The 25268-nt window shown below is 47.3% G+C and overlaps 1 protein-coding gene across 9 annotated transcripts in view; it reads left to right on the plus strand.

Annotated features, from left to right (window-relative positions):
- CHD2 (chromodomain helicase DNA binding protein 2) overlaps nt 1-25041 on the plus strand; it is an 84975-nt gene extending 59934 nt beyond the window's left edge. For all 9 annotated transcript variants that reach the window (XM_042039250.1, XM_042039251.1, XM_042039252.1 and 6 more), the window contains 26 exons: nt 348-564; nt 1189-1278; nt 2164-2354; nt 3365-3553; nt 4027-4189; nt 4562-4714; nt 5204-5275; nt 6352-6501; nt 7096-7244; nt 7752-7848; nt 8572-8664; nt 9149-9322; nt 10231-10406; nt 11859-11900; nt 12871-13010; nt 13742-13880; nt 14018-14168; nt 15470-15592; nt 15923-16051; nt 16791-16931; nt 18076-18210; nt 19274-19452; nt 19996-20095; nt 20571-20787; nt 21160-21409; nt 21519-25041. In XM_042039250.1, coding sequence (XP_041895184.1) covers nt 348-564; nt 1189-1278; nt 2164-2354; nt 3365-3553; nt 4027-4189; nt 4562-4714; nt 5204-5275; nt 6352-6501; nt 7096-7244; nt 7752-7848; nt 8572-8664; nt 9149-9322; nt 10231-10406; nt 11859-11900; nt 12871-13010; nt 13742-13880; nt 14018-14168; nt 15470-15592; nt 15923-16051; nt 16791-16931; nt 18076-18210; nt 19274-19452; nt 19996-20095; nt 20571-20787; nt 21160-21409; nt 21519-21852 — 3994 coding nt within the window. In that variant the 3' untranslated portion in view covers nt 21853-25041. The remainder of the gene's footprint in view (nt 1-347; nt 565-1188; nt 1279-2163; nt 2355-3364; nt 3554-4026; nt 4190-4561; nt 4715-5203; nt 5276-6351; nt 6502-7095; nt 7245-7751; nt 7849-8571; nt 8665-9148; nt 9323-10230; nt 10407-11858; nt 11901-12870; nt 13011-13741; nt 13881-14017; nt 14169-15469; nt 15593-15922; nt 16052-16790; nt 16932-18075; nt 18211-19273; nt 19453-19995; nt 20096-20570; nt 20788-21159; nt 21410-21518) is intronic.
- Nucleotides 25042-25268: the final 227 nt, after the last annotated feature.

Raw genomic sequence — 25268 nt, forward strand, 5'->3', positions numbered from 1 at the left:
TCAGCCCTAGATTTCCATTGACTTAATGGGAAAAAAAGGTTTCTGGCTCAGTGTGCTTTTATACTCATTGAAGTCTTTGAGAAATGTCCTAAAATTAGGCCACTGATTCCCCTCTGCCTTCGCCTGTTTTCCTCCAGTTTGGAGTCATCATAGTTAATTTTTGCATGTTATTGTGCCATGTTCAGTCTGGCTGTCCCTGGGATCCACTTGGAATTGTTCAAATAACTGTTTTTGCACTGCCCCTCTCTGTCCTTATTGTGGATTGCTGTTCACGTGGAGCACAGTAAATTCAAAGTGGCAGAAACATGCATTCAGGCAGCATTTTTGTTTGTTCTCCTCTTTCTCAGGAACAACAGCGTGATCCTGGCTGATGAAATGGGACTAGGCAAGACAATTCAGACCATATCATTCCTGTCCTACCTGTTCCATCAGCACCAGCTGTACGGCCCTTTCCTGGTGGTCGTGCCCCTGTCCACCCTCACCTCCTGGCAGAGGGAGTTTGAAGTGTGGGCGCCCGAGATAAACGTGGTGGTTTACATTGGAGACCTCATGAGCAGGAACATGGTGTGTAATCAGAGAGCAAAGGGTGAGGGCTCAGGGAGAAGCACTGGGTGCAAAGCAGCAGCTTGTGTGTGATGTGTGTGACACACAGTCAGCTGGAGAGGCTGGTGGATAGTGCTGGCAGCACTGCAGGCAGCTGGAGCTGGTGTAGCTGAGCATGTGGATGTAATTCCCTGCTGCAGGGAATTTTCTGCTTTATTTTCCCTCTTGGAGTGAGTGCAGGAGTACTGGCTTCTCTCAGAATCTGGAAGCCACTACTGCTCTGGGCTGAAACATGCAGTGAGGAGTCCAGCAGTGTAAAAGTGCTTGTCTTCAGTGTTTGGAGCTATTCAGACAACGGAGCACACAAGTGTTGGGACTCTAGTGGTGTCCACAGTGAGGTGATGTGCTCATTAATGTCACAACAGCAAGCTGACCTTATTTTGCTACCTGTGCACGGGCAGTTGAACAATGTGTGCACTAAAACAAGTTGTTCCTAGGGCACATTGAGCTCATCAAATGGCACCTTGGAACAACAAGGGTTTGGACTTGGTTGGAGTCTCTGGCTACAGCTACACTAAAAGAACAATTGTTAACTCTTTCCTTTTGATAACATTTGTTGAAGTCAACTTTTGTGTCCCCTCACAGATACGTGAATATGAGTGGATCCATTCTCAGTCTAAAAGATTGAAATTCAATGCACTTATCACAACATACGAGATCCTTCTGAAGGATAAGGTGAGTAATGGTCCAAGGATGTTTTTACTTAGACTTTCTCTCATTTTCAAACGGAAAGCCAGTCCTCAGCTAGTGGGTTTCACCTCTTCCCTCTGTGGTGATGGAGAACTACAGCCACTATTTGCTTTTTCTTGCCAGTAATGCACAGGGAATGTGGGGCACATGTTACAGTGTCTTCACTCTTGTACTGCACAGTTGTGCTATTCTTTTTACATGAAAGACATCTGGCAGTATCCAGCAGTACCTGGATTTTTACCTGGTTTAATTTAGGCTTGTTAAGAGGACAAAACATTACACTGAACCTGTGGCCACAGTGTTAACAGTATTTACATTTTTACATCCACAAGAAATTTGTCGGCTTAGGAAATATTCATCAGCCCTGTCAGTGTATCACTGAGTCCTAGCAGAAAACAAAAAGCTTAAAAAAAAGAAAAAAATTAAAATCAAAACTCTTGGATTATCTGAACTTTTTAGGCTTGTTAATCTGCTCTCCTGTTCTTGCTGCAGTGGGGCTAGTGCTACCCAGGGCCCCAAGGGTATGGAGAAAGTGGGGAGTAAAGAGCTGGGAAAGGACTGTGCTTTCTGGGTAAAGCAAAGGAGGATTAGAGTAGGTGTACTTGCTGCAAGACTACTGAGATACAGCAGGAGTGTGTTACAGCATGGCTAATTTCCACCGTTTCCTTTCTGGGAAGACACCTTGGTCCCCAGATTTTGTTAGCAAGAAAATCCTGCAAGCATCCAGCCGCAGGGCTGGGGCAGGACACGCTGGACAGCACACACTGCAGGGCTTTCTGCCCTTGGAGAGAGACACATGTGCAAGGTGGTGGGGCCTGTCTGACCCAGCGTCTCCTCGGCGCCTGTGTTTTTTTCCTTCTCTTCCTCCAGACTGTTCTGGGAAGCATTAACTGGGCCTTTCTAGGCGTGGACGAAGCCCATCGGTTGAAAAATGATGACTCCTTGCTGTACAAAACATTGATTGATTTCAAGTCCAACCACAGGCTGCTGATCACCGGCACCCCGCTTCAAAACTCGCTCAAGGAGCTCTGGTCCCTGCTGCACTTCATCATGCCAGAGAAGTGAGTCTCCTTCTGGGCCTTCCAAGAAATGTCTCGGTCCATTCTCATCTGTTAAATAGGCTCAAGGGAGTGCAGAATGGCAGAAATCCCTGAATTAAATCCCTGAATTAAACTCAGTGGTGTGACAGCAGTGACAGGAGAACAGACATTAGTTGGGAAAATCAAAGGTTAAATAACTAACACAAGGAGTATTTCTGGCAGCAAACTGAATGGGGAAACCTGATACATGGCTTTCAAATCTGTCTGCTGTCTTCCAGCCATCTCTAAAAAGCTAAACTTGTTTTAAGAAAATCTTCTCAGCCATTTCTGAGGTTTCCTGTACACTGTGGTTCAGGCACCCCTGCCAACCATTTCGTGGCAGCTCTGGGGTGCTGTCTGGCTGATTGTGTGTCTACAGTGTAACAAATGTTTTGTTTTCTTTAAAATAAAATGAGCTATGGGCATCTCTAAGGCTAAGGCAAGCATGCCCCAAAGTTCACTAAAATGATGTTTGACTGCAAGAAGAGCTGTCCCCCAAATTCTTTTTGTTGGATCACAGAAAGAGTGAAGGAGAGGCTTGAGGTCTCCCAAGTGGAGGAGAGCGGATCTCCACATTTCAAAGGAGCTGTCAGAGGAGCCAACAATCCCAAAAGAGCCTTCAGAGCAGGGTAAAACAGTCCAGTTGTCAAAGCCCTGCCTCAGGGAGGCACCGCGGAAAGTTCAGAAACTACTGCCAGGTAAATGCCAACAGAGTAAAATAGTGGGGGACTTGGGATTTTGGGTCCTGGGAGTCAGTGTGGAGCTCAAATATAAGATGTTAGGAAGGCATCTAAGCCCAGAGAGCTTCTAGCTTTGCCAGCCATCTGTTTAGTTAACCTGAGCAGAGTGAACCTCTTGTCTTCCACTGTGTTTCCATTAAACTGATGGTCTCCTGTCTTGTGGTGGAGCAGGAGTGTATCCAATAGATGCTGTTTGGTGCCATAAGACAAGAGATATTCTGACCCTTCCTTTCTCTTCCTTTCTGTTGCCAGGTTTGAGTTCTGGGAGGATTTTGAAGAGGACCACGGGAAAGGTAGAGAGAATGGCTACCAGAGCCTCCACAAAGTCCTGGAGCCGTTTCTCCTGCGCAGAGTGAAGAAGGATGTTGAGAAATCTTTGCCAGCCAAAGTGGAGCAGATCCTCCGGGTGGAAATGTCTGCTCTGCAGAAACAGTATTACAAGTGAGTCACTGAATAAGTTACTGGGAGTGCCAGTAGAAATGGACACATCTTTATGTGGTCCTTGGCAATATGTTCCTTCAGAGGGCAATGTGACACCATCACCTGTAGTACTGGGAGCTTCCCAGTAGGAATATGAGGTAGGGTGGTTGGTATCTTTCCTTCTGGGAGATGCTTTTGTAGAGTGATACAGTTCAACTGGCCAGTTTTGCAAGACAGAGGTTATGTCTTTCCTGGGGGAGTGAAAATATGCACGAAATTGGCAGGCTGTTGAATATTAAACTGTGATAATATCAACAAGAAAGTCAGGTCACGGTTTTTAGGGAGGAAAGAGCAGTATTCTGTAAGAGAAGTGAGGAGAGATGGAGGGCGGGAAGTAGACGGATGCCTGAATGAGCTCTTCCTGAAGGTTTTGTTCCTCCAAGACTCTGCTCTGCACTGAGTGATGATCTGGGCTTTAATTTTCCTGCCTGCAGGTGGATTTTGACAAGAAACTACAAAGCTCTTTCAAAGGGAACAAGGGGAAGCACATCTGGTTTCCTGAACATTGTGATGGAATTGAAAAAGTGCTGCAACCATTGCTACCTTATCAAACCTCCTGAGGAAAACGAGAGAGAGAATGGCCTTGAGACCCTGCAGGTGAGTGGTGTCCTTGGTCACCACCTTTTTTCCTTAGATTTCATTCTTTTGTCCTCCCAGCAGGATAATACCTGGTGAAGCTTTAGCTTCTGTGGCTTCTCCTTTAAAAATAGTCCTCACAGCTAAGCCATTTGAACCCCCAGCCCTGCACTTCCACTGTAGGCAACATTTTGTGGCCTTCAAGAGCAGGAGTTGCAGGCAGTGTAAGATCTCTCTTGTGTGATGCATTGTGTGTGTGGCCTCTGCTGTGTAAACCCATATGATTAGATTAGAGATATACAAGAGATGCATGACCCCAAAAGGAGCAGGTCTGTGCAGGTCTCTGTGTGATGTACATAAGGGTAAGATTGGAAATGATGGTTATTTCTTCAGTCTCTGGTCAGGAGCAGTGGAAAGCTGATTCTCTTGGATAAGCTGCTGACCAGGCTGCGGGAGAGAGGCAACAGAGTGCTGATCTTCTCCCAGATGGTGAGGATGCTGGACATCTTGGCGGAGTACCTGACTATCAAACACTACCCTTTTCAGGTGAGAAACATCAGCATGGAAAACAATGTGGGTCCCCTTGAAAGTGGGAAAAAGTGGAGGGAGCTTCAGCAATGGGAGTCACTGAGTTCCCCAGAGGCTGGTGGCTGGGATTACAGGTGGCACTTACTGGTGGCAGCTGGGATGTCCCTTCATTTCGGGATGGCCCCATTTCTGCAAAACTCCTCTGACAGGCCACTCCTGTGATATCACTGTCCTGTGATAAACCCTGAGGAGAGGACAGTGAGCACAGAGAGCCTGGCTGGGAGCCTGTAACAGGAGCTGTGGTGTCACCCACTGTGTGCCTGCTCCCCGAGCATCCCCCAGCCCTTGTGACACAGCTGAGGCAGTGCAGTTATTTTTAATTGGCGGCTATTTTTAACAATTAAACGCTGCAGGCTGCAAAGGGGGCTGTAGGGCTGACAGCACTCGGGTGCAGCCCTCAGGGCTCCTTTACCTTCTTTCTTTTATCATTATTGTTGATTTTTCCAGCGCTTGGACGGCTCGATCAAGGGGGAGATCCGAAAGCAGGCGCTGGATCACTTCAACGCCGACGGCTCCGAGGTACCGCAGGCCTGGGCAGAGGGTTTGTGGCTGAGCCACAGGTTGTGTCTGACAAGAGGGGATTAGTTCAGTTCAGTTCTTTTTACAGTACCCCAGGTACTTTTAAAGACACAGATATGGCAGGTTTTGCAACCAGCCATATTGCTTATTTTAAATCTCCCACATCCAAGGAACAGGGCTGTGAGCCACATCTCCAGAAAGTCCTGAAGAAGCTGGGAAGAGCCAAAATTTAGCAATTCTCTCCCTGTTGGTCTGGAGAATGAGATGGTTGCTGAGTGATTCCAGTCTGAAGCTGGTTTTGGATATAAAATGGCAGGATTTTAAGTGCTGGCAGGTAGTGAAGTCTGATGTTGGAGGTGAAAGTCTCCAGTGTAATAGGAGAGGGCATCTGAAGCCTCTCATCTGGGCTTGCTGACTCACAGTGACTGGTGCAAGACACTTGTTTTTGTGTCAGTCAGCCCAGCTGTGAGAAATACCTTTCCTCACTCCAGAAGCCTGAGCTGGAGCAGAATTCTTGGCTCACACAGGAGTTGGGAGAGATCGTGGTTGTGGGAAAGTTAACAAAAGGAAGTGTGAGGAGGGAAGGAGCAAGAATGCCCATAGATCCCCTGTCCTGAGGGCATCTGTGGAGGTTCAGGCATCTTGGCTTTAACCTGGCACAGTCTGTTCATTGCTGATCTCACTCCTAACAGGATTCAGGCAATAAAAAGCTGGTGTTTGCCTGCTGCTGTTGTAGGAATCTGGTGGGCAATGTGGTCTGACCTTCAAAAGTGACTCCAAGGTTCCCTTGCCTTGAGCTGCTTGTGTTGCTCTCCCGTATTGATTCATGTCTGGAGTAGCACACACTTCACCTGGGCCAGCACTGCCTAACTCTGGGTCTGGGCTCAAAGACTGGTGCTGCTCAGCCTGCATGAACAGGGTATATGGGAAGGAAATAGTTTTTCAACTTTAAAAAGCATGAGTGCAACAGAGCCTTCCCTCCATTTCCTTGTACAGTTTTTGAGTCACCATTGCCATTTTATACCCACAGTTACAAGTTGGTTAACTCATGGATACTTCTGTTTTTTCCTTCCCAGGACTTCTGTTTCTTGTTGTCAACACGAGCTGGGGGGCTGGGAATAAATTTGGCCTCTGCTGATACTGTTGTTATCTTTGACTCGGACTGGAACCCCCAAAATGATCTTCAGGCTCAGGCCCGAGCTCACCGGATCGGACAAAAGAAGCAGGTGAGAAGAGTTGCCTGGGTTGTTTTCACTGTGCCTTCAGTGTGTGCATCTAAACAGCCTCTCACCTCACCAGAGCTTCTGAAAACATGGGCTTTTTGTCCCAGTCCTTGCTCCAGAGAGTGCTGCCCAAGGGAATCTCATTTAAAAAGTAGGAGACAAAAAACCATCCCAGATTTGCCAGATCCCAAGTCTTTCTGTTGGTTTTGAACAAACCCAGAACCCAACCCATGGAATTGCACTTCTCAGCCTAGTCCTAGTGGACTTTGTTCTTTCTTACCCTGATAAAAAGTAGAACGTCCGCCTTTACTAGGGGTTATTAGATATGTGAAAAGCTTGGTGCTAGTTTGAATTTAGAGTGGTTGTTTCAGAAGATTTTTACTCTGTGCTTAGGCACACTACAAGATCTGTGTTAACCATCCTGATTTTAACTGGATCTCCTGAGATACAAAGAGAATGTGCTTGTTTTTCTTCTGAAAAAGCACATCTGTACATGAAGACACAATGCCAGCAGCCCAGTGAAAACAGCTGAGGGATGCATTGCTATATCAGCAGAGCCTGTCCAGGAAATAGCTGTGTTCTCTTTTTGCCACTCAGGTGAATATTTACCGCCTGGTCACAAAGGGGACAGTGGAGGAGGAGATCATTGAGAGAGCCAAGAAGAAAATGGTGCTGGATCATTTGGTTATCCAGCGTATGGACACCACTGGCCGGACTGTTCTGGACAACAACTCTGGGAGATCCAAGTATGTGACTGTGTCAGGAGGCAGAAATGTCTGGAACTCGTGGCATAACCAGCTTCACTTGCTGGCATTTTCCAGTATTTATTTGATAAAGTACAGGGCAGAAGGCTAATAAGTAATGGCAGCTTCCACTGATTTGGCTTCTGCAGCCATTAATTTGGACACATAGAATAAAGATGATGAGACATTAAAAATGAGTTTTAGTGTATTACTTGTTTTTCCTTCTGTCTTCCACCCAGAGATCATCCTGGTCTGAGGGAACCTGGCTGTGGAACAGCTGCATTTTGGCAGTGACCTCAGATTTTCTTCATTTCCCCCAGTAGATGGAGGTGGTTCCCATTGCAGTCTTTGTCTGTGCTAGAGCAGGAAAGAGATTAATAACAAAGCTTTTTATAGTGCTGGGTAGATAACTTACTCCTTGCTTCAGTTAGGAAAAACTTCGGTATGGTTTTGTGCTGTAGCAGTTCTGAACAGCTCAAAACACCTTTTCCTTCTCGTTTGTTCTTGCAGCTCAAATCCCTTCAACAAAGAGGAGCTGACAGCTATTTTGAAGTTTGGAGCTGAAGATCTTTTCAAGGAGCTTGAAGGGGAAGAGTCAGAGCCTCAGGTAGTTTGAAATTGAAATCACATAACAGTTTGTAGTGCTCTGCAGGTCTACAAGAGGGACTGTGTGGGGTTGCTCCTGCTTTGTTCTTGCCATGTGCATGAGAGCAGACAGGTGAACACGGGTTCTGGAGTAGCTGAAGGCAGAGTCTGGGGCTGGGGGACAAGGGGCTTGTGAGAGCCTTATTGTTGGGAATTAAATAGTAATGGTCACCAAGGGAGTCCCTTGGCTCCTGAGGATTATTAGCTAGTGACAGCACAGCCTGCTGAAGGCTCCTCTCCCTGCCTCTTCTGAGCACTTGTTCAGCATCCCTTTTTTGGTGGCTCTGAGCGAGGCGGGAGTCAGCACAGTGCAGTGAACAGGTTGCTCTCTCCTGCCTCAGTGCAGCATTGCTTGATAGTTTAGCATTGAGTGTTTTGCCCAATTCTCTTAATGGTCCAAGCAGCAGAGCTTCCCCCCAGGGAAACAGTCCACAGCTCATACATCTCACTGCCTGGAAATTTTCCCCACTGTTCTGCCTTGATGGTCCTTTCCTTCTGTTCTGTCACCTAATTTGTACTTTGTTGTACCACTTGAGCTAGTTCATCCTTGACCTCTGGGATGACACCTTGCAGATATTTGCACTTTATTTAGCTCATATCAGCACACGAGTCTGTTCTCAAAGCCTCTTACTTCCTGCTGTGCTCAGCACCCTCCGCTTTATCCCTCCTTCTCCCTGACTGGCAGGAGATGGACATCGATGAGATTCTGCGTCTGGCTGAGACACGGGAGAATGAAGTGTCCACCAGTGCCACCGATGAGCTGCTCTCCCAGTTCAAGGTATGGACCCCCAAGCTCTGGAGTGGGGTGTGGGAATGTGGCTCCCCACACCCTGCCGTGGTGGTGAGGTCAGTAACAGGCAGGAACACCTCGGAGAGATCACAGAATCACAGAATGGTTTGGGTTGGAAGGGAACTTAAAGACCATCCAGTTCCAACCCCTCTGATGTAGGTATTAATTTAATTTCAATAAAGTGGTTTTGAAGGCTGTGAATAAAATGCAGAATTTACCAAATTTGGAAACAAACCCAATAATTTACAAATACTCAGCAGTACTTCTTCAACTGCACGTACTTCCTCAAATGCTGGTAGTCCAAAGACGTGGCAAGGAGCCAGGAACGTAGTGCCATAGGGATCAATTATGAAGTAGTTATGGAAGTGTTGGCAGAGTTCCTATGGAGAAGGAGTTGAGGCTTAGCAGACAACTCTGGGGTGTTCCTGCCAGGGGAGGGAATTGCTAAAACTTCTCCTTTGCTTGTAAAAAGGTTGCCAACTTTGCAACCATGGAGGAGGAAGAGACAGAGCTGGATGAGCGGTCCCAGAAGGACTGGGATGATATCATTCCAGAAGAGCAGAGGAAAAAGGTGGAGGAGGAAGAAAGGCAGAAAGAATTGGAAGAAATCTACATGCTGCCTCGAATCCGGAGCTCAACTAAAAAGGTACAGCTCATCTTGAGGGGATGAGAGGCAGGAGGTGAGAGCTGGCAAAGGGAATGCTCAAGGGAAGCCTCCTTGCCATCTAAGCTTCTTTCCCTCCTCCAAAGTTGGTTGGGAATGAAGCACAGAGGTAGTACAGTGACCTCTTGTTGGCATCGTGCATTGGACCAATGGGTTGGGATGCAGTGTGAGGGCCCAGACTGGACTTGGTGTGACTCATCTCATCTTAGCAGATAAAATAAAAAGAATCCGTAGTGACCACAAAGCAAAGTATCCAATTGTACTGGGTTTTGCTGCAGATTTTGCCATTTTTTGGCCATCTCTTTTCCTTGGACTCTCTAGCTCCCTGGGTGGCTCTTGCCTAAATGTGGATCCTGAGGGGCCAAAGAGATGGTGTCTTCCCAAGTTCTTTAGGTAATGGGATCCACCCCAATCCAAAAGAAAGTTGGCTGTGCAAGGATGCTCTGCTGGGACATGGGACTTTAAGAGGGTAGAACTGTTCTTTGGGGTGAGCTGGGGAAAAACATTGAAGTGAAAAATACAGAGAAGGATCATTCATGTAGGATGAGTCCAGATTAATTTCTGAGGTTGTCCTGGTTTTCAAAATAGTCTAAGGGACTGTGGCACAAACCCACAGAAATCAATATTTTAACATCTCTTAGTAGATCGAAATGGAATTGTGAAACTGGTGGCTGTAGAGGGAGGATGACCACCAGAGCCTCAGCCAGCTGGGAGCTGCAAGGTGTGCTGCCTCTCTGGGTTGGTTACATGGGCTCCTGCATCCTCAGGAATGGATGCCGAGGTGTTTTACAGTCCATTAAATACTGCCAGTGCACGGAGGGACAGAAAAGGTTGTTAGCTGATTAGATTAGCAGTTGATAACTGTACTGCTGTTTCTCTGGCCCGTGCAGGCTCAGACAAATGACAGTGAATCGGATGCAGAAACCAAGAGAAGGCTTCAGAGATCATCTGGATCAGAAAGCGAGACTGACGACACCGATGACGAGAAGAGACCGAAGCGCAGGGGACGCCCTCGGAGTGTTAGAAAAGACACTGTGGAAGGATTTACTGATGCTGAAATCAGGAGGTCAGTGCTGGGCACAAGAGACACTTCAGAAAACAAATATAGAAATCCAATGCAGGTGGAGAAAATTCCAGACTAATCCAGGAAGTTATCACCTGTAAGCACGTCAGTGGTTAGGCGGAGCTGGTTCACTGGGACTGCTTCTGTGCCTTTATATTATTCAGTTTGATCCCAGCTGATGACCTTAACATTCAGATCAGTGCAAATTGGACTGGGTTGTCTTTAGTCAGGCTGCTGTGGAGCTGGTACCTTCCTAAAATTAATCCGTGTTTAACTGCCCTTCCTGGGCCAAGTGCATCAAGCTAATGCCATATAACATGTGAGGTCTTAGGTGCCATGAGCGGCAGAGCTGGAGAAACCAAGGGCTCTGGCTTTCCTGACATTTTTCTGGCAGTCATCTGCTGATTTAAGCTCTAAGTGAAAGGTAGGCTCTGGCAAAAGGACCCCATGAGAAGCATTGGTGCTGTTGATCTGAGACCTGTGTGTCAGTCCCTGATGTCAGCTGGGGACTGAATTCCAGAACATTATTTTCTTCTATCTTCAAATTCTTGAGTCTTTTCCAAAGATCTTTGTCTTACAACTCTGCCCAGATGTTCAGCCAAAGATGGAAAAGAGGGGGTTGTGAGTTTTCCTTAACTCTCTCTATCTCTGAGCTGGTGTATTTTTAAGCAGGAGATATCAGGAGTTTTTGGGCTGTGAAGCTGCCCCATAATCATCTTGCAACCATGGAGCAGGAAGGATGTGCTGCAATATAACAGCCATTTAGGTTATTGTGATGTAGCAGAAAGAGGCTGAAAGAATACAAAATGAAAAAAAGAAGGCAAAAAAATAACTAATTTCAAAAATAACCTGTAGTTGTAGCCATTGTGTCTGCTCCCAGCTCAAGGCAATGTTTGATTGCAGCAACTCTTGCCCTAAAGTCGTGTTAGCCACAGCAGGGATTTTCACAATAAAAATAAGACATGAAAATAAATAGCAAACCTCGTCTGCAAACCTCTGTGATGGATTGAACCACATTTGGCTCTTCTGTGATGGGTTGCTACATTTGCAGCCTGAGCTTTAAAATTACTAATGACATTGATTTAATGCCTCTTTTCTTCCTGGAAAAATGAAGTTAATAATTACCAACATGGTGTGAGCCAGTGCTTTCTTCTATTTTTTTTTTTTTTTTTTTTTTTTTTGCTCTACAGTTACCACTCTCCTCTTTTTTTCCCTCATCTGTCAAACACTCACCATTTATAATAATCTTGTGTTCTTCTCCAGCCAAGGTCACAAAACTCTTTGTGGGGGCTAATGGATGAGGCCTCCCAGTGCTGAGGGATGCTGAGCTGATCAGTGGGGAATGCAAGGGTGATAATGTGACAGGCTGTAATTAATATATTCAAGCAAATTTGTGATATTGGACCTACTTTTTATGGCAGTTAGTTTAGTTCTTGATTTTTTTTTTCTCCTTAGGTTTATCAAGGCTTACAAGAAGTTTGGATTGCCTCTTGAACGGTGAGTCCCATCCTGGCCCCGCTCCAGAGGGGAAGCATGGAGGCACGCTGTACTTGTGAGCACAGCCAGACACACATTGCTCTGGGTGTGTGACACAACCTCCATGGACAGCACAAGCCTTGCTGTCCTGCCATCAGGGCCCCAAGCACTGCTGTACAGTCCCTGGTGTCTCTGTTGATGGGCACTGACGAACGCTGGCCAAAAACCAGAGCTGGAGCAGCCGTGGTGCTGGGCTGTAACACAGCAGTGCCCTGCTGGCAGAGCCCGGCCCTTGGGGCATTCCCACTCTGCCCAGAAAGGAGAGGGAGCAGCTGTCAGAACAGCAAATGCTACCCAAAACTCTTGCCAAGCTTCTGTATGCATGTTAGCCTCAGGACTGAATTTGGAGCATCTTTCCATGCTCTATTGCTCCTGAAGGGAAACGAGGAGGGGCACTGTCCTCAAATGTGGATCTGCAGGGCCCTGATCCTGTGCTGGGTCTGGCAGGGTCTCAGTGCTGAGGCAGAGTTCCCTGAATGTATTGTAGGAGAAATGCAGTGTTTTTTCAGCTGGTTGTACTCTTGTCTTGTGAAACACAAGGCTTGTGTGTGAGCCTTGATGTTACTGACTTCAGGCAGGCAAAAGGGACAGCAGATGGCAGCTTTGGACCATCAAACGGAGTTAATGTAGAACTGGAAAAGCCTGAGGGAGTACTGAACAGTCACGGAGGGTCCCTGTTGTCCCCAAGATACACAGTTCTCACCTTTGCTTTGGTACTAAAAAATCCAAAGGATTGGATCAGTTTTTCTACATCTGCATTGCAGCTATTAGACCAAAAAAAGACAAAAACTTGGTTGTTTCCTGCACGCACTCAACCTGTGCATGTTTCCTACATTCATATCTGTACAGCACTGAGCTGTGAAACAATTGATTAGGAAGTGGCTGAGAAGAGATCTGCTGTATCAAACACAAAACTCTTCCTGTTTCTCAGGCTGGAGTGCATTGCCCGGGATGCTGAGCTCGTGGATAAGTCTGTGGCTGACCTGAAGCGGTTAGGGGAGCTCATCCACAACAGCTGTGTGTCAGCAATGCAGGAATATGAGGAGCAGCTGAAGGAAAATCCAGGGGAAGGTAGGCAAGACGGTTGTGTGCTGCCATTAGGATGGTTTTGGGAGTGTTCCATGGAGCTGGTGAGGAAACCATTCCCATGCTGGACAGGGAGGCCACATTGTGACTTAGAAGCAATGAACAAGAACACACTTAAACCACCCCATCTCTGCCAGGCAGCTCTCACCCACAGAGAGAAGCCCCTGAGCTTTCTGCTCAGACTGGAAAGTTCCACTTGGGTCTGTTGGCTTCTGCTGGACATGAGTTTTTGTGGGGAGAGGCTGAAGTGACCAGCTTATTGAATGCTGGGCCACAAAGCAAAGCAGATCTTATTTTAACTGCTCCTGGGAGTGGAAATCAAACTGGTTCTCTGTACTCCATGCTAAAGCTGGATCCACAGTTAGCAATTCCTGGAGCTGGAATCACCACCCACTCTCTGGCTGGCTGTTCTGTGCTGTTGGTTTGGACATAGAGAGTCAGGGATGGATTTCCTGCTGGGTCTCTGCCTGTTGCAGCTGACCAAGACTGCAGAAGAAACAGCTCCAGCGTACTTAAAAGTCTTTTTAAGAAAATGACACTGGGAGGTGTTTAAATGGCAAATCTGAGTGAGTTAGTGGAAGAAAACTTATATTTTGGGCCTAATGTTTAAATAAGAGGTTGCAGGCAATGTCTTGATCACTGTCTGTGAAGCCATTTTACAAAGACACTTCCTTCTGCAAGAGCTCTCTTAATTGCTGTGTTTTATTGCTGAGCAGGGAAAGGACCTGGAAAGAGACGAGGTCCTACTATCAAGATTTCTGGTGTCCAAGTCAATGTGAAATCCATCATCCAGCATGAAGAGGAGTTTGAAATGCTGCACAAATCCATTCCCTCGGACCCAGAGGAAAGGAAGAAGTGAGTTTGGCTAAGTAGGCAATGCAGAAAGAGGCTCAGGGATTTGGATTTTGTAGTGGAAAGAGAATAGCCTGGATGTGTGGATTTGCTTTATCCTCCACAGCATTAAAAGTAGCTCGTGTTTGAAATGCCTTTAGGTACCGCCTGACGTGCCGTGTCAAAGCTGCTCATTTTGATGTAGACTGGGGAGTGGAGGAGGATTCTCGCTTGTTAGTGGGAATTTACGAGCATGGTTATGGAAACTGGGAGCTAATTAAAACAGATCCGGAGTTGAAGTTATCTGATAAGGTAGGTCGCTTTGCTTGGTGCTTCCATTGGGTCCATTGCAGTGCTCATAGAGAACATGACTCATTTACTCCAGAGACAGATGTTTGTGTTTGTAACTACTCCAAAAATCATGATAAATAATATTGAGGAATACAGTGACCTTCATGGAACGTTGCATGCTCGATGGAAAGCAGAGTTGTGTTATTTGGTGGGCAGTACCAGGTGAACCACACTGAAATGATGCAGGCAGAAAATGGCAGTGCTGACATGTGTGGTTCCACGCACAGGATAGAAGAGGCTGCATTGCACAGCTGTGACTTGATGTTTCCTTGAGCATCTCACAAGAATCTGAGTGTGAATTTCTGAGTGGAAATAATTTTTCACAGATTTGACACTGCTTATGTCAAGACTGGTCCGTGTTAGCTTTGAGGATATGGCTACATGACTGGGAATGGCAGCCCAGCCAGCTGGAAAGCCTCCATCTTGTTCCTCTGTTCCTCAGTCATCCCCACAAGAACAGTTTACAGGACCATGTTGAAATGATCTGGGTTAAAAATAAGCCACCATCCATTGTGTCAGTGTGGTGGAAAGAGTGTGGAAACTGCAGCAAGCACAGGGCTGAGGAGCACCAGGAATCTGCACAGCAGCTTTGCTGCCAGCATGCAGCATTCCCCTGACATCTCTGCTGGTGCTTCTAGCAAAGATCAGGCTCTGCCTGGGAGCCCTCCGTGTGTGGAGCTCTGAAAGGCATTTTGCAATGGAACAGCTGCCTGAGACACGCCACCCATTTTCCAGTGAAGGATGAAGCAAACCTAGCTGACAAGCTGAGATATTTCCTCCACAAAGCGTCACCTTTCAGCCTTGTTTTCCACTAAAAATTGTGCATCTGTGCCCCTACTGTAGCAATGTCTCAGGTTACCAGAGTGACTGGGCTGCTGTGACCAAGCTGTCACAAACAAATCTGATGTGTCAAGGGGAGTGGACTCAGTTTTGCAACTCAAGGTCCCAAATACAGCTTGTAAAGGGTTTTCTTCCTTCAGGAGAGCTTAGCAAGCTTGAAAGGCTTAGCAAGCCTTGGGATCCTTTAACTTCTGCAGGATTCCAGGGGGACAGATGCTTGCTTGCTAGGAGCTTTGGCTTTGGCCAGTCAGGGATAGCTGTGTGAGAGGGGGAAGAAAGGCTTGAGCCTTCTTGTTCCCCCAGAGGGTGCAGCATCTGCTGCCCTTTGCTGGGCCTGGAAGGGGTGCTGCTAGTGTGTATCTCTTTTGTCAAGCTTTGTGCATGTGGATTATATATATTTCTTTTTTTCTGCTTTATCAAAGATCCTACCTGTTGAGACAGATAAGAAACCTCAGGGAAAACAGCTCCAGACCCGAGTTGATTATCTACTGAAACTGCTGAAAAAAGATCTGGACAAGAAAGAAAACATGAAAGATGGGGAAGAGGTGAGATGTGGCTGCTTGATTCTGGGGGTTTCAGGGGGAAGTGGTTGGCTGATGGCAGGAGACACCCTGTGTTCCCAAGTCACCAAACATCATCTCTGTGAAGGAATACGGACTTCTATATTGTCTGATTGCATTGTGATATTTATCATTTAAATGATAATTAATAAGGGGCAGGTTATTACTGCACTTACTGAAGGATTTGGGCTCATCAGGCTTTCTGCCATCCTGCAGGACCTGCAGCTGTTTGCTTGATGTTCAGGAGATGGGATAGGTCCCCAGGCAGTAGCTGTGGCTATTTGCTTTCCCTGACTTGTTCTTTTTTTTTACCAGGGCAAGCTAAAGAAGAGGAAACCACGGGTAAAGAAAGAGAACAAGGCTCCCAAAGTCAAAGATGAGCATGGGAATGAACTCTCCTCTCCTCGGCACTCAGACAACCAGTCAGAAGAAGGTGAAGTCAAGGTGAGTCAGCTGGGTGGATAGTGGCTTTTCCAGGTTTCCTAGGGCTGTGCTGTTACTGCCCAACCTCACCTTGGGAAGCACTCCCAGCAAAGCCCCAGGGAGTCAGGGGCACTGAGAGGGAATTCCCACAGGACTGACAAACTCAAAAGCACCTATACAGCTATCGGTGTGAAAGAAAGGCCTTTCCCACCTGTTCTTTTAGGTCAGTGCTTTAAGTGATTTGGGGCATCCCAGAATGGCCACAAACATCCACATACTGACTTGGGGGAAAGGTTGTCTCAGGACAAAGCCTGTTGCCCTTATAAAGGAGAGAAAGAAGAATTGTTTCCCTCTCCTTTTGGGCATGTCAGCCCGTGGTGGAGCTGGAGTTTACCAAGGTCATGCTGTTGCTTAGAAAACGTTCAGTCTTTGAGTGGTTTGGCTTGGAGTCTGAGGCTTTTTGTTCGTGTGCTGATCAGTATCTACTTCAGGGCCTGAGCGATCTGGAGCACAGCTGGCACAGGAGAGCTGCTCTGCAGCTTGCCAGCTTGTCACAGAGTGGGGCTGGTCTGGTTTTCATACCCTCTTGTCAAGTCGGGGGGATGGCAGCTGCTTGAGCAGGGCTTGCTGTCTACTTAAAGAGGTGTGAGGGTAAATCTGGATGGACCTCAAAAGTTGCCTGTGTTTTAAGGATGTTTTATGGAAGAAAATGTACATGAGGGTGAGGGACTCCAACTTTGTGCTGTGACTGATGTTCTAGGAGGATGGCTTGGACAAGAGCCCAGTGAAAAAGAAACAGAAGAAGAAAGAGAACAAAGAGAACAAGGAAAAACAGACATCCTCTAAGAAGGAAAAGGAAAGCGATAAAGAGAAAAAGAAGACAAAAGACAAGAAAGAGAAGGTATGTGGTATTCTCAGGAGCAACTTGATAGGGAAGTCCCTGAGCAGGACAAACTGTGAGACTTAGGATTCATTAAAGGCCCTGTGTGAAGAGACGTCAGTGAAGCACCATGGGGTGAGGGGGTATCCCTTTTTCAGCCCTTCTGAATTGCCATAAAAAGTAGAAAAGGCAATATGTCCTACAGCCTCATGGAATGTGACCAAAATGGAAGAGGTTTTGTCAGACTGCCTTTTAAGTACAGCTGTTGCTGTGACATTGATATGGCCACAGAGCTGATGTTAAGGAAGAACAGGGAAAGAGCCTGGAGCACTCAGATCAAAGTTCTGTTCAGCTGTGATTTATCACAGGGTTCGCAGCTCCTTGTCTGTATTCCCCTTTAATTTAAACTCACCCAAATGACCCAAGTGTCCACACCATCAGGACTGTAAGTTGTCATTGTCACTGTTCAGGACTCAGCAGAATGAGTGTTTCAACATCACTGGTATGCTGGAGACTAAAATGTCTCTTGAATTTTGGGTACAACTGCCCTGAGGCTGGGTGCAAATTGGAAGGGGGGGTAAAAGCTTCCATAATAATGACCTGAAGTACCTGTCCAAGGAACAGGTATGTACTGCATGCCCAGTGTGTTTTGACACTGAGGTCATAAGTGCAAACTAGCAAGATTTGTTGCCTATGCAGGGGAAAGTTTGCTTTCCAGTGATTTTTGGTATGGCTTTGACTGCAGATAAGTCATATAAGTAAAAATTTACACAAACAGGCCATGATTTGAGAACTAGTGATATCACATGAAGTTGCAGATCCTTGTAGATGTGAGACTACCCTGAGCTCTGTCCTTTTCAAGGGAGAGATAGTCTTTATTTTAACCTTTCTTCCAAATCTTCAACACCGGTTCCTCCCCATGAGTGTGAATATCATACTCGTGTCCAAACTGTTGGCTCTGACTTCTCTCTGCTCCCTCAGGGATGATGTAAAGCTAAACAGAGCCATTGCAACTCAACAGTTGGAGATTCTGGGAGGAAAGTTGTAGGAACAGTGCCCAGGTTTAGCAACTGCCAGTAACAATAGTGTGGAGGTTGTGAGCTGGGTCACTTGGGATCCTCCATTCTGGCTCATGGTGTGACGTGTGTAATTTGTCCTTGTAAAGCCTAAAGGTGGCGAGGCCAAATCTGGAAGTAAAGGGAAGAGATCGCAAGGTCCCGTCCACATCACTGCAGGGAGCGAGCCAATCCCCATCGGAGAAGATGAGGATGATGATCTGGACCAAGAAACATTCAGCATAGTGAGTATTTTCCTCGGGACATGGGAGGGCAGTGCTGAGGGCCCAGCGAGGCAGCCAAGGTTTGCTCAGATGTCATCCAAGGACCTGTTTTAGGTGTTGGGGTGTGAACCCCCACCCTGAGTGCCCCACAGGGATTTCCTGATCTGAGAGCAGGGCAGGACAGCCCTGGACAAGAGCTGCCCACCAGCTGGTAGGCTGTCAGCAGAGCATGCACAAGGGCTCTCTGCTCCAGCTAGTGACTTCCAACTGCTCAGCTGGCAGCCCTGGGTTACAGAAGACCCTGCAGCCCTACATTACCTCTCCCGTAGAAGCCAAGGAGCCATTGAAGCTCTTTCAGGCAGGGAGTTTTGAGGGTGACCTTGTAGGAGGTGTGGAACTGTGTAAATGCTCTCACACCAAACATGCCCGCAAGTCTCTTTGTAAAAATTGTACTAATTGTACTAGAAGTTGTGATGGCAGATTCTCCTTGGCTGAAATACCACTTCTTAAAAACAGTTCTCTCAATGTAAATCTCTGTGTTTGCTGCAGGTCCTGTGGGGTTTTTGTCTTTAACTTTCCTTCTGTGATGCACAGAAGATCCAGGCAGGCAGTCAAACAACGTGATTGTCTATCTGTGCATGGTGTTGATGTGCCCAGGCCGAAAAACATGGTGCTTTCATCTCATGTCTGCCAGTTTGGTAAAAGCAAGCATTAAAGTGACCAAAGATAGGATTGGACAGGACTGAGTTGAGCATTCCTTCAGCTGAGGTGGCTGGGTCAGTGAGTGGAGCCTTGGATACGCTTCCCTGCCTGCCATGGGATCCGTGCAGAGGCTGACCATGTGTGGTTACAGCTTGCAAAGCAAATTGTTCCCCCCTAAAAGGCAGAGACAGTGGAGGTGGGGAGACTCTTGTCTTTTCCTGATTATTGTCTGCAGCTTGTCTAACAACTTGCTATTTTATAGCTGATTTCTCCTTACCTAATGGCCAGATAAAGCTAAACCAGCTTCTTTTCGATTAACAGGGCAATGATGTAGAGCCCTCTGCCGAATTAATGACTTTTTCCTCTCTATTGCTCTTTCAAGTGCAAGGAAAGGATGAGACCAGTCAAAAAAGCGCTGAAGCAACTTGATAAGCCTGATAAGGGACTGACAGTTCAAGAACAGCTGGAGCACACGCGCAACTGCCTCCTAAAAATCGGTGATCGCATCTCTGAGTGCCTTAAAGCCTACACTGACCAGGATCACATCAAGCTGTGGAGAAGGTGAGGGAGCATTTTCTTTTCCTTGGCTGGTCTAGGATATTTTGAAATGGTAGTCGGAGGCTACTGGCTTTTTTGTGGATGGATGTGCCATTTGCCTCTTATTTAGCCTGTAAAGTCTTGTGTTTTCTGGTCCACTCAGTCTACAGAATCATGGAATGGTTTTGGTTGGGAGGGACCTTAAAAATCACCCAGTTCCAAGCTCCAGCCATTGGCAGGGACACAGTTCACTAGACCAGGTTGCTCAGAGCTCCATTCTGCCTAAACCTTGAACACTTCCAGAGATCATCTTCCATGACCAGTCCCAGGCAAGGGTTTTGTCTTCAAGTTGTCCTGGCTTCATTAAAATTGATTTCAAAGCTAGATCAGATAAACCACTTCAAACCTCTTCATTTTGAAGAACTTGGTTCCAGCCCTCCTGGTCATCCTGTCCTGAGCTGAGACTGTTTTCCAGAGAGGGTAGAATTAATTTGATGTTGGTTTGGAAGTGGTTGGCAGTTGAACTGCTGCTGTAGCACTTAACAGAAGATGTTCATGTCCTTCTAGGAACCTATGGATATTTGTGTCAAAATTCACAGAATTTGATGCCAGAAAACTACACAAACTCTACAAGATGGCTCATAAGAAAAGATCACAGGAAGAGGAGGTGAGAGCTGAACTGCTTTCCCTTTCTGTCCTTAAAGAGTTGCTGCACTGGAAGTGTCAATACTTTCTGCCTCTTACCATGGGTGTTCTTTGTTGTCGTTGTTGGCAGTGTGTGATTTTCTCAACATCTAAACAGTCTGATTGCATTTGCCTTCTTTTTCACATGGCATTTCTGGTCACTTTGTCCTGGGTGTTCTGACCAAGCAAAAGCATTGTTTGGTGTGGCACATGATGTTCAGTTGCCCTGTAGAGTGAAAAGCCTGGGCGTGCTGCCCTGTAGAGATCAGGTATAGAAGCACAGTTGCCAAACTGTGCCTGTCCTCCACCACATTTGTGCTGTTCTTGGGCACACAGTTGGCTCACCAAGTCCTCAAAGAGGAAAATCCAGAGCCTGGCAGACAAGGCCATTGCTCACAATAGTCCAGACCTTTGGGTGGTAGAGCAGCTGAGCTGTATCCCTGTGTTCCACCTTGCAGGAGCAAAAGAAGAAGGAGGACATGTCCAGCATGAAGAAGCCGTTCCGCCCAGAGCCTTCAGGCTCCAGCCGCGATTCCGTGATGTCCCAGTCTCACGTGCCTCACAATCCTCATTCCCAGAAGATCCACATGCCCCCTTCCCACACCCAGCAGCAGATGCATGGGCACCCACGGGACAACTATGGCCATCCAAACAAGAGGCATTTCAGCAACACAGGTGAGCGCTGGCAAGCCAGGAGAAACCTTCCGTTCTGACCTAGTGCTCCTGAACACAAATCCTTCTGGAACTTGTGACTGGTCAGGGTTAAAGGTGATGGGATAGAACATACATTACCACTGTACTTACTGCTGGCCTCGGAAACATGGTGATGTAGTGAGGAAAAGAATGTAAGAATGGGACAGAATAAGATTTGTGAGGATGATAAAGAAATAATGATAAAGAAATTCAAAGAATAAAATTGAGCCCACATAGTTTAGGGAGGAGAAAGTTAAAGGAGCATCAGTTATAATTTCTTGGAGAATTCAGGGAGGTAAATGGGCTTAAACCAAAGTATCAAAGAGACTCAGAGGTGCTCTTTGCTCATGGCAGACCGAGGAGACTGGCAGAGGGATCGAAAGTTCAACTACGGTGGCAACAGCAACCAGATGTGGGGCGGGGAGCGGCACCACCAGTACGAGCAGCACTGGTACAAGGACCACCACTACGGGGACCGGCGGTCGCGGGGGGATCCCCACCGGAGCTCCGGCAACTACAGACCAAACAACCTCTCCCGCAAGAGGCCGTACGAGCAGTACAACAGCGACCGAGACCACAGAGGCCACCGAGACTACTACGACAGGTGACTGACTCCCCTCGCCTCAGATGGGCTGGGGGTGTTTGTGAGGATGCACTGACTGCAGAGCCGGGCTCGGGGAGCTGATGTCCATCCGTTTGTTTTCTCTCCGCAGGCACCACCACGATTCCAAACGGCGGCGGTCGGACGACTTCAGGCCTCAGAACTACCACCAGCAGGATTTCCGGCGGATGTCTGACCACAGGCCGCCCATGGGATACCATGGCCAAGGACCTTCGGACCACTACCGGTCCTTCCACACAGACAAACTGGGAGATTACAAACAGCCCCTCCCTCCATCTCACCCTGCAGTGTCGGACCCTCGCTCACCCCCCTCTCAGAAATCCCCCCACGATTCCAAGTCACCTCTTGATCACAGGTCACCCCTGGATAGGTCATTGGAACAGAAAAACAATCCGGATTATAACTGGAACATTCGGAAAGCATAAAGTGACTGAGAGGGGGAAGTGCACGTCTGAAATACTTGGATTGATGCGACGGTGGCTGCTTCCTCCAAGCCAGCAACGAGAAACTCCGAACATGCTGCTATCATCTGTCTGGGTCAAGGAGGATTTTGGGGGAGTGGGTGGAGGAAGATTTTCCCTAGTTCTTGATTCTGGTTTAGATTCCCATTTCCTTTCCCTTTTTTTACCATTGAACTGTTCTATCATGGAACCAGCCTTGCTGCCTCGTTCTTTGTTTTGTTTTTGTTTTCCTCAGTCCAATGGACCCAAGGGAATTTTCCCCAGCCAGTGTTTCCTCAGAAGGAGAAGGCAGATCGATGCTGCTTAGGATGGTGCACAAGGCTGTGTGCCTGCTCTGACTTGATGTTACGTGACAGATGCTGCTTTGGGGTTGGGGATAAACTGCTTGGGCTGGGATTTGTGTGTCACCAGCATGGGGCAATGGGAGGATATATTCAAGGAGGGACAGGAAAGTCCCTCAGCAGCCAAGCTTGGTTGACAGAGGGACTTATGTCCCTGCAGGATGACTCCAAAGGAGCTGGAGCCATGCTGGTGACAATCCATCATTTTCCTGGCCATGTTATCATTTCCATGTCTTTATCCATTTCAAGAAACTGGCTCTGCTTTGATTGCTGTTGTGTCCCCTGCAACAGAAGAGGTGGGGGGGAACTTCCTCCCATCTCCAGAGCTGGAACTGGCAAATCTTGACTCCGGGGATAAGCAGGAGCTGGGATATGGGAAAAAAAGGCTGACTTCCTTAGCAAAGGCTTAGTTCACTTCTAACCAGTAGGAAAGAAATTGGGGTGAGAACAGTATTTCCCAGTGGACAGGGCTCAGGAATTCATAACAAAACTCTTCTCTTCTGGCATAGGCAGCTTGGGTGGTCCAGGAACTAACAGATGCTGGCTGGGAGGTGCAAGATCAAAAGATGGCTCTGGGGATCATGGAACTCCTAATCTTCCTGCCACTAAAGTCTCTGGTCTTTGGGCAAATAATTTCTCTCTGTGCTTCATGAAGCAGTGATCACAAACCTTTAATGTAACTGAAGGATAAAGGATAGTAGAACAAAGTGAAATGGAAATGCAGTGGAGCGATCACTGTTCAGGGAATGGTCACCTTCCTGCCTCCTTTCCAGCAGTCAGCAGTGACTCTGAATTGCTAAAAGTACCTGCACTTACTGACCTTCTGTCTGTCTGAGTTGGAAATGAGCCCGAGGACTTAGCACCTCAGTTAGCAGGGAGAGAATGAGGAATTCAGGACTGATCCGCAAAAATCCTTGGAGTCAATGTCTTGGAGCCCAGCATGGCAGAGGAAAAAGAGGAATGTGCCGTCCTGTTCAGTGGGCTTCAGGGCAAACACCCTAAGTGTTCAAACCACAGCATTTGGTGCAAACCAGGCTCCGGCCTGGACACTGGTGTGGTGAGAGGGGTTGGCAGTGCACACACTGCTGGCCAGAAGCGCCTTGGGTGTTTATTGTTCTGGTTGGAGTTCCCTGGAGACCACAAAGCTCTCCCAAGAGCCAGGCTGCCCCGAGCATGGTGTCTGGGGCTGCGTCACCTCCCGGAGCTCAGATTAAAGACCAGGCTGTTCCAGGCTCCTCTTTGGTGGGGCAGAGAAGCCTCCTGTTAAGATGCCAGTATTTGACCCTAATAAGCTGTGATGTCCTTTCCCCAAAAGACTGAGGGCAGATGGGTGTTCAGGGCTGGCTTCCTGACTCCAGCCAGTGCCTTGGAAGGCGCATGCAAACTGACACTAATACTCCTCCATGCAGTATATCCCTGGAAATCTGCTGCCATCTCCTCCCGATCCCGCTGCTCTAACGGGACACACGGGAAATGTTTTGTTCCCCTTTTGTTTTTATATTGCAAGATTTCCACCAAAATCAGGGCAGTTTTGTTTCCTTAGGGGCACGTGCTGCCCTGATAAAAGTGTTACACTTGTGTTTACCTGTGCAGGGTGAGGTGAAGGCAAGTCTTCCACAGTCCCTTTTGGAGGGGTGGGAGGTGTGGAGAGAGCACGTTTCCGTGGCGTTTCCCACTCAGCTGTGATTGCAGGCTGTGGTATTGAACAAAGAGGTCCTTTCTTTTCAGAGCTATTAGCTTTTAATGTGAAAATGGAAGAAACCTCGGAGGGGCAAAGAGAATTGCTCTTTTTGTCACCACATGGTGCTGTCACAGTGGGAAGTTAGTGCCATGCTTGTGTAGCAAAGGCAATACTGCCCAACCTGTATTAGAGTTGGTGCAGGAAAACTTTGGATCCCAGCAAGAGGCATTTTCTGTGTCGAGATATGGGGGTTTCTGCTTATCCCAGGTTCCAGGCACGAGGTTGGTTGGGGTTTCCTTCTTGTGCAACAGCAAAAGCTTTACCCATACGCACTGGAGAGCTGTCCCCACTGTCACTTTAGCCTGGTGTTGAAGTCACATCATGTTGTCCACTCGTGGTGGGTGGGTCTTTGTTGGGTTTGGCTTTAGTGAAGCTGGAGAACGAGATTTGGGAGAAAGTCTTCTCTGAGCACACACACATAATCATGGATTTTATGTCCCCTCAGCATAGGGACCATAACCAGACATAATCATGGGGACGTCAGTGGGATCAGAGGGGACACATCCACAGCCATAAACTTCCCTGTGGTGTTTGTGTCAGCATCTGGTTACAGCTCTTCTTTCCGAACAGGCTGTGGGATTCCCTCCAGCCTCTTCGCAGGAAAAAGCAGTAACTTGCTGGGATTCTATTTAAAAAAAAAAAGTTTTTTAGCCTGACCTCTTTGGAAATGGTGTAAAGTTATGAGTTCACACAGTGGAAGTCCTGCAGACCAAAACCTGCTGTTGGGACAGGCAATGTGGTCCCAACCAAAATGGACACGGAGCCGAGCGCTGAAGTCCTTGCGTGAATGGTTTGTGATCCACACAAAAATATTCTGCTTTCACCCCTTTTCTCCCCACCTCTGCCTCCCCTCCGGGGAGAGAAGGACTCTTACTGTAAAAATACGGACTTTTAAACCTGTTGACTAAAAACAGTAATTAATATTAATTTATATTTGTGAAAGAAATGCCACTGTCCTAGTGATTTCTGATGTAAATATGTTGTTTATATAGTATGTATGAAATTTTCCTACATTGTAAAACTGCTGTACTTTTGATTCTTGTATATTAAAAAGTGTTACTGAGATTTTCAGAAAGGCCCCAGTGTGGTGTCTCTGGGGGGTCCTGTGGCAGGTCTGGGGGCTGTTTTGGGATGACAGGGCCCTTTCCTGCCAGCCACAGGCAAGCCACCATGGATATTTTCACTGTGCAGGAATAAGCATGTTCTGCTTGGCTGTTTTCATGCAGTTTCACAGTCTGTGGTGATAGACACTTGGAAGCCTCTTCAGATGGGAATTTCCACCTGATCAGAAGGAGCTG

Source organism: Corvus kubaryi, unplaced genomic scaffold, assembly GCF_017639235.1.
Source record: "Corvus kubaryi isolate FWS band 111438036 unplaced genomic scaffold, C.kubaryi_AGA036_p1.0 37394, whole genome shotgun sequence".
In the NCBI taxonomy this organism is placed as follows: domain Eukaryota; kingdom Metazoa; phylum Chordata; class Aves; order Passeriformes; family Corvidae; genus Corvus; species Corvus kubaryi.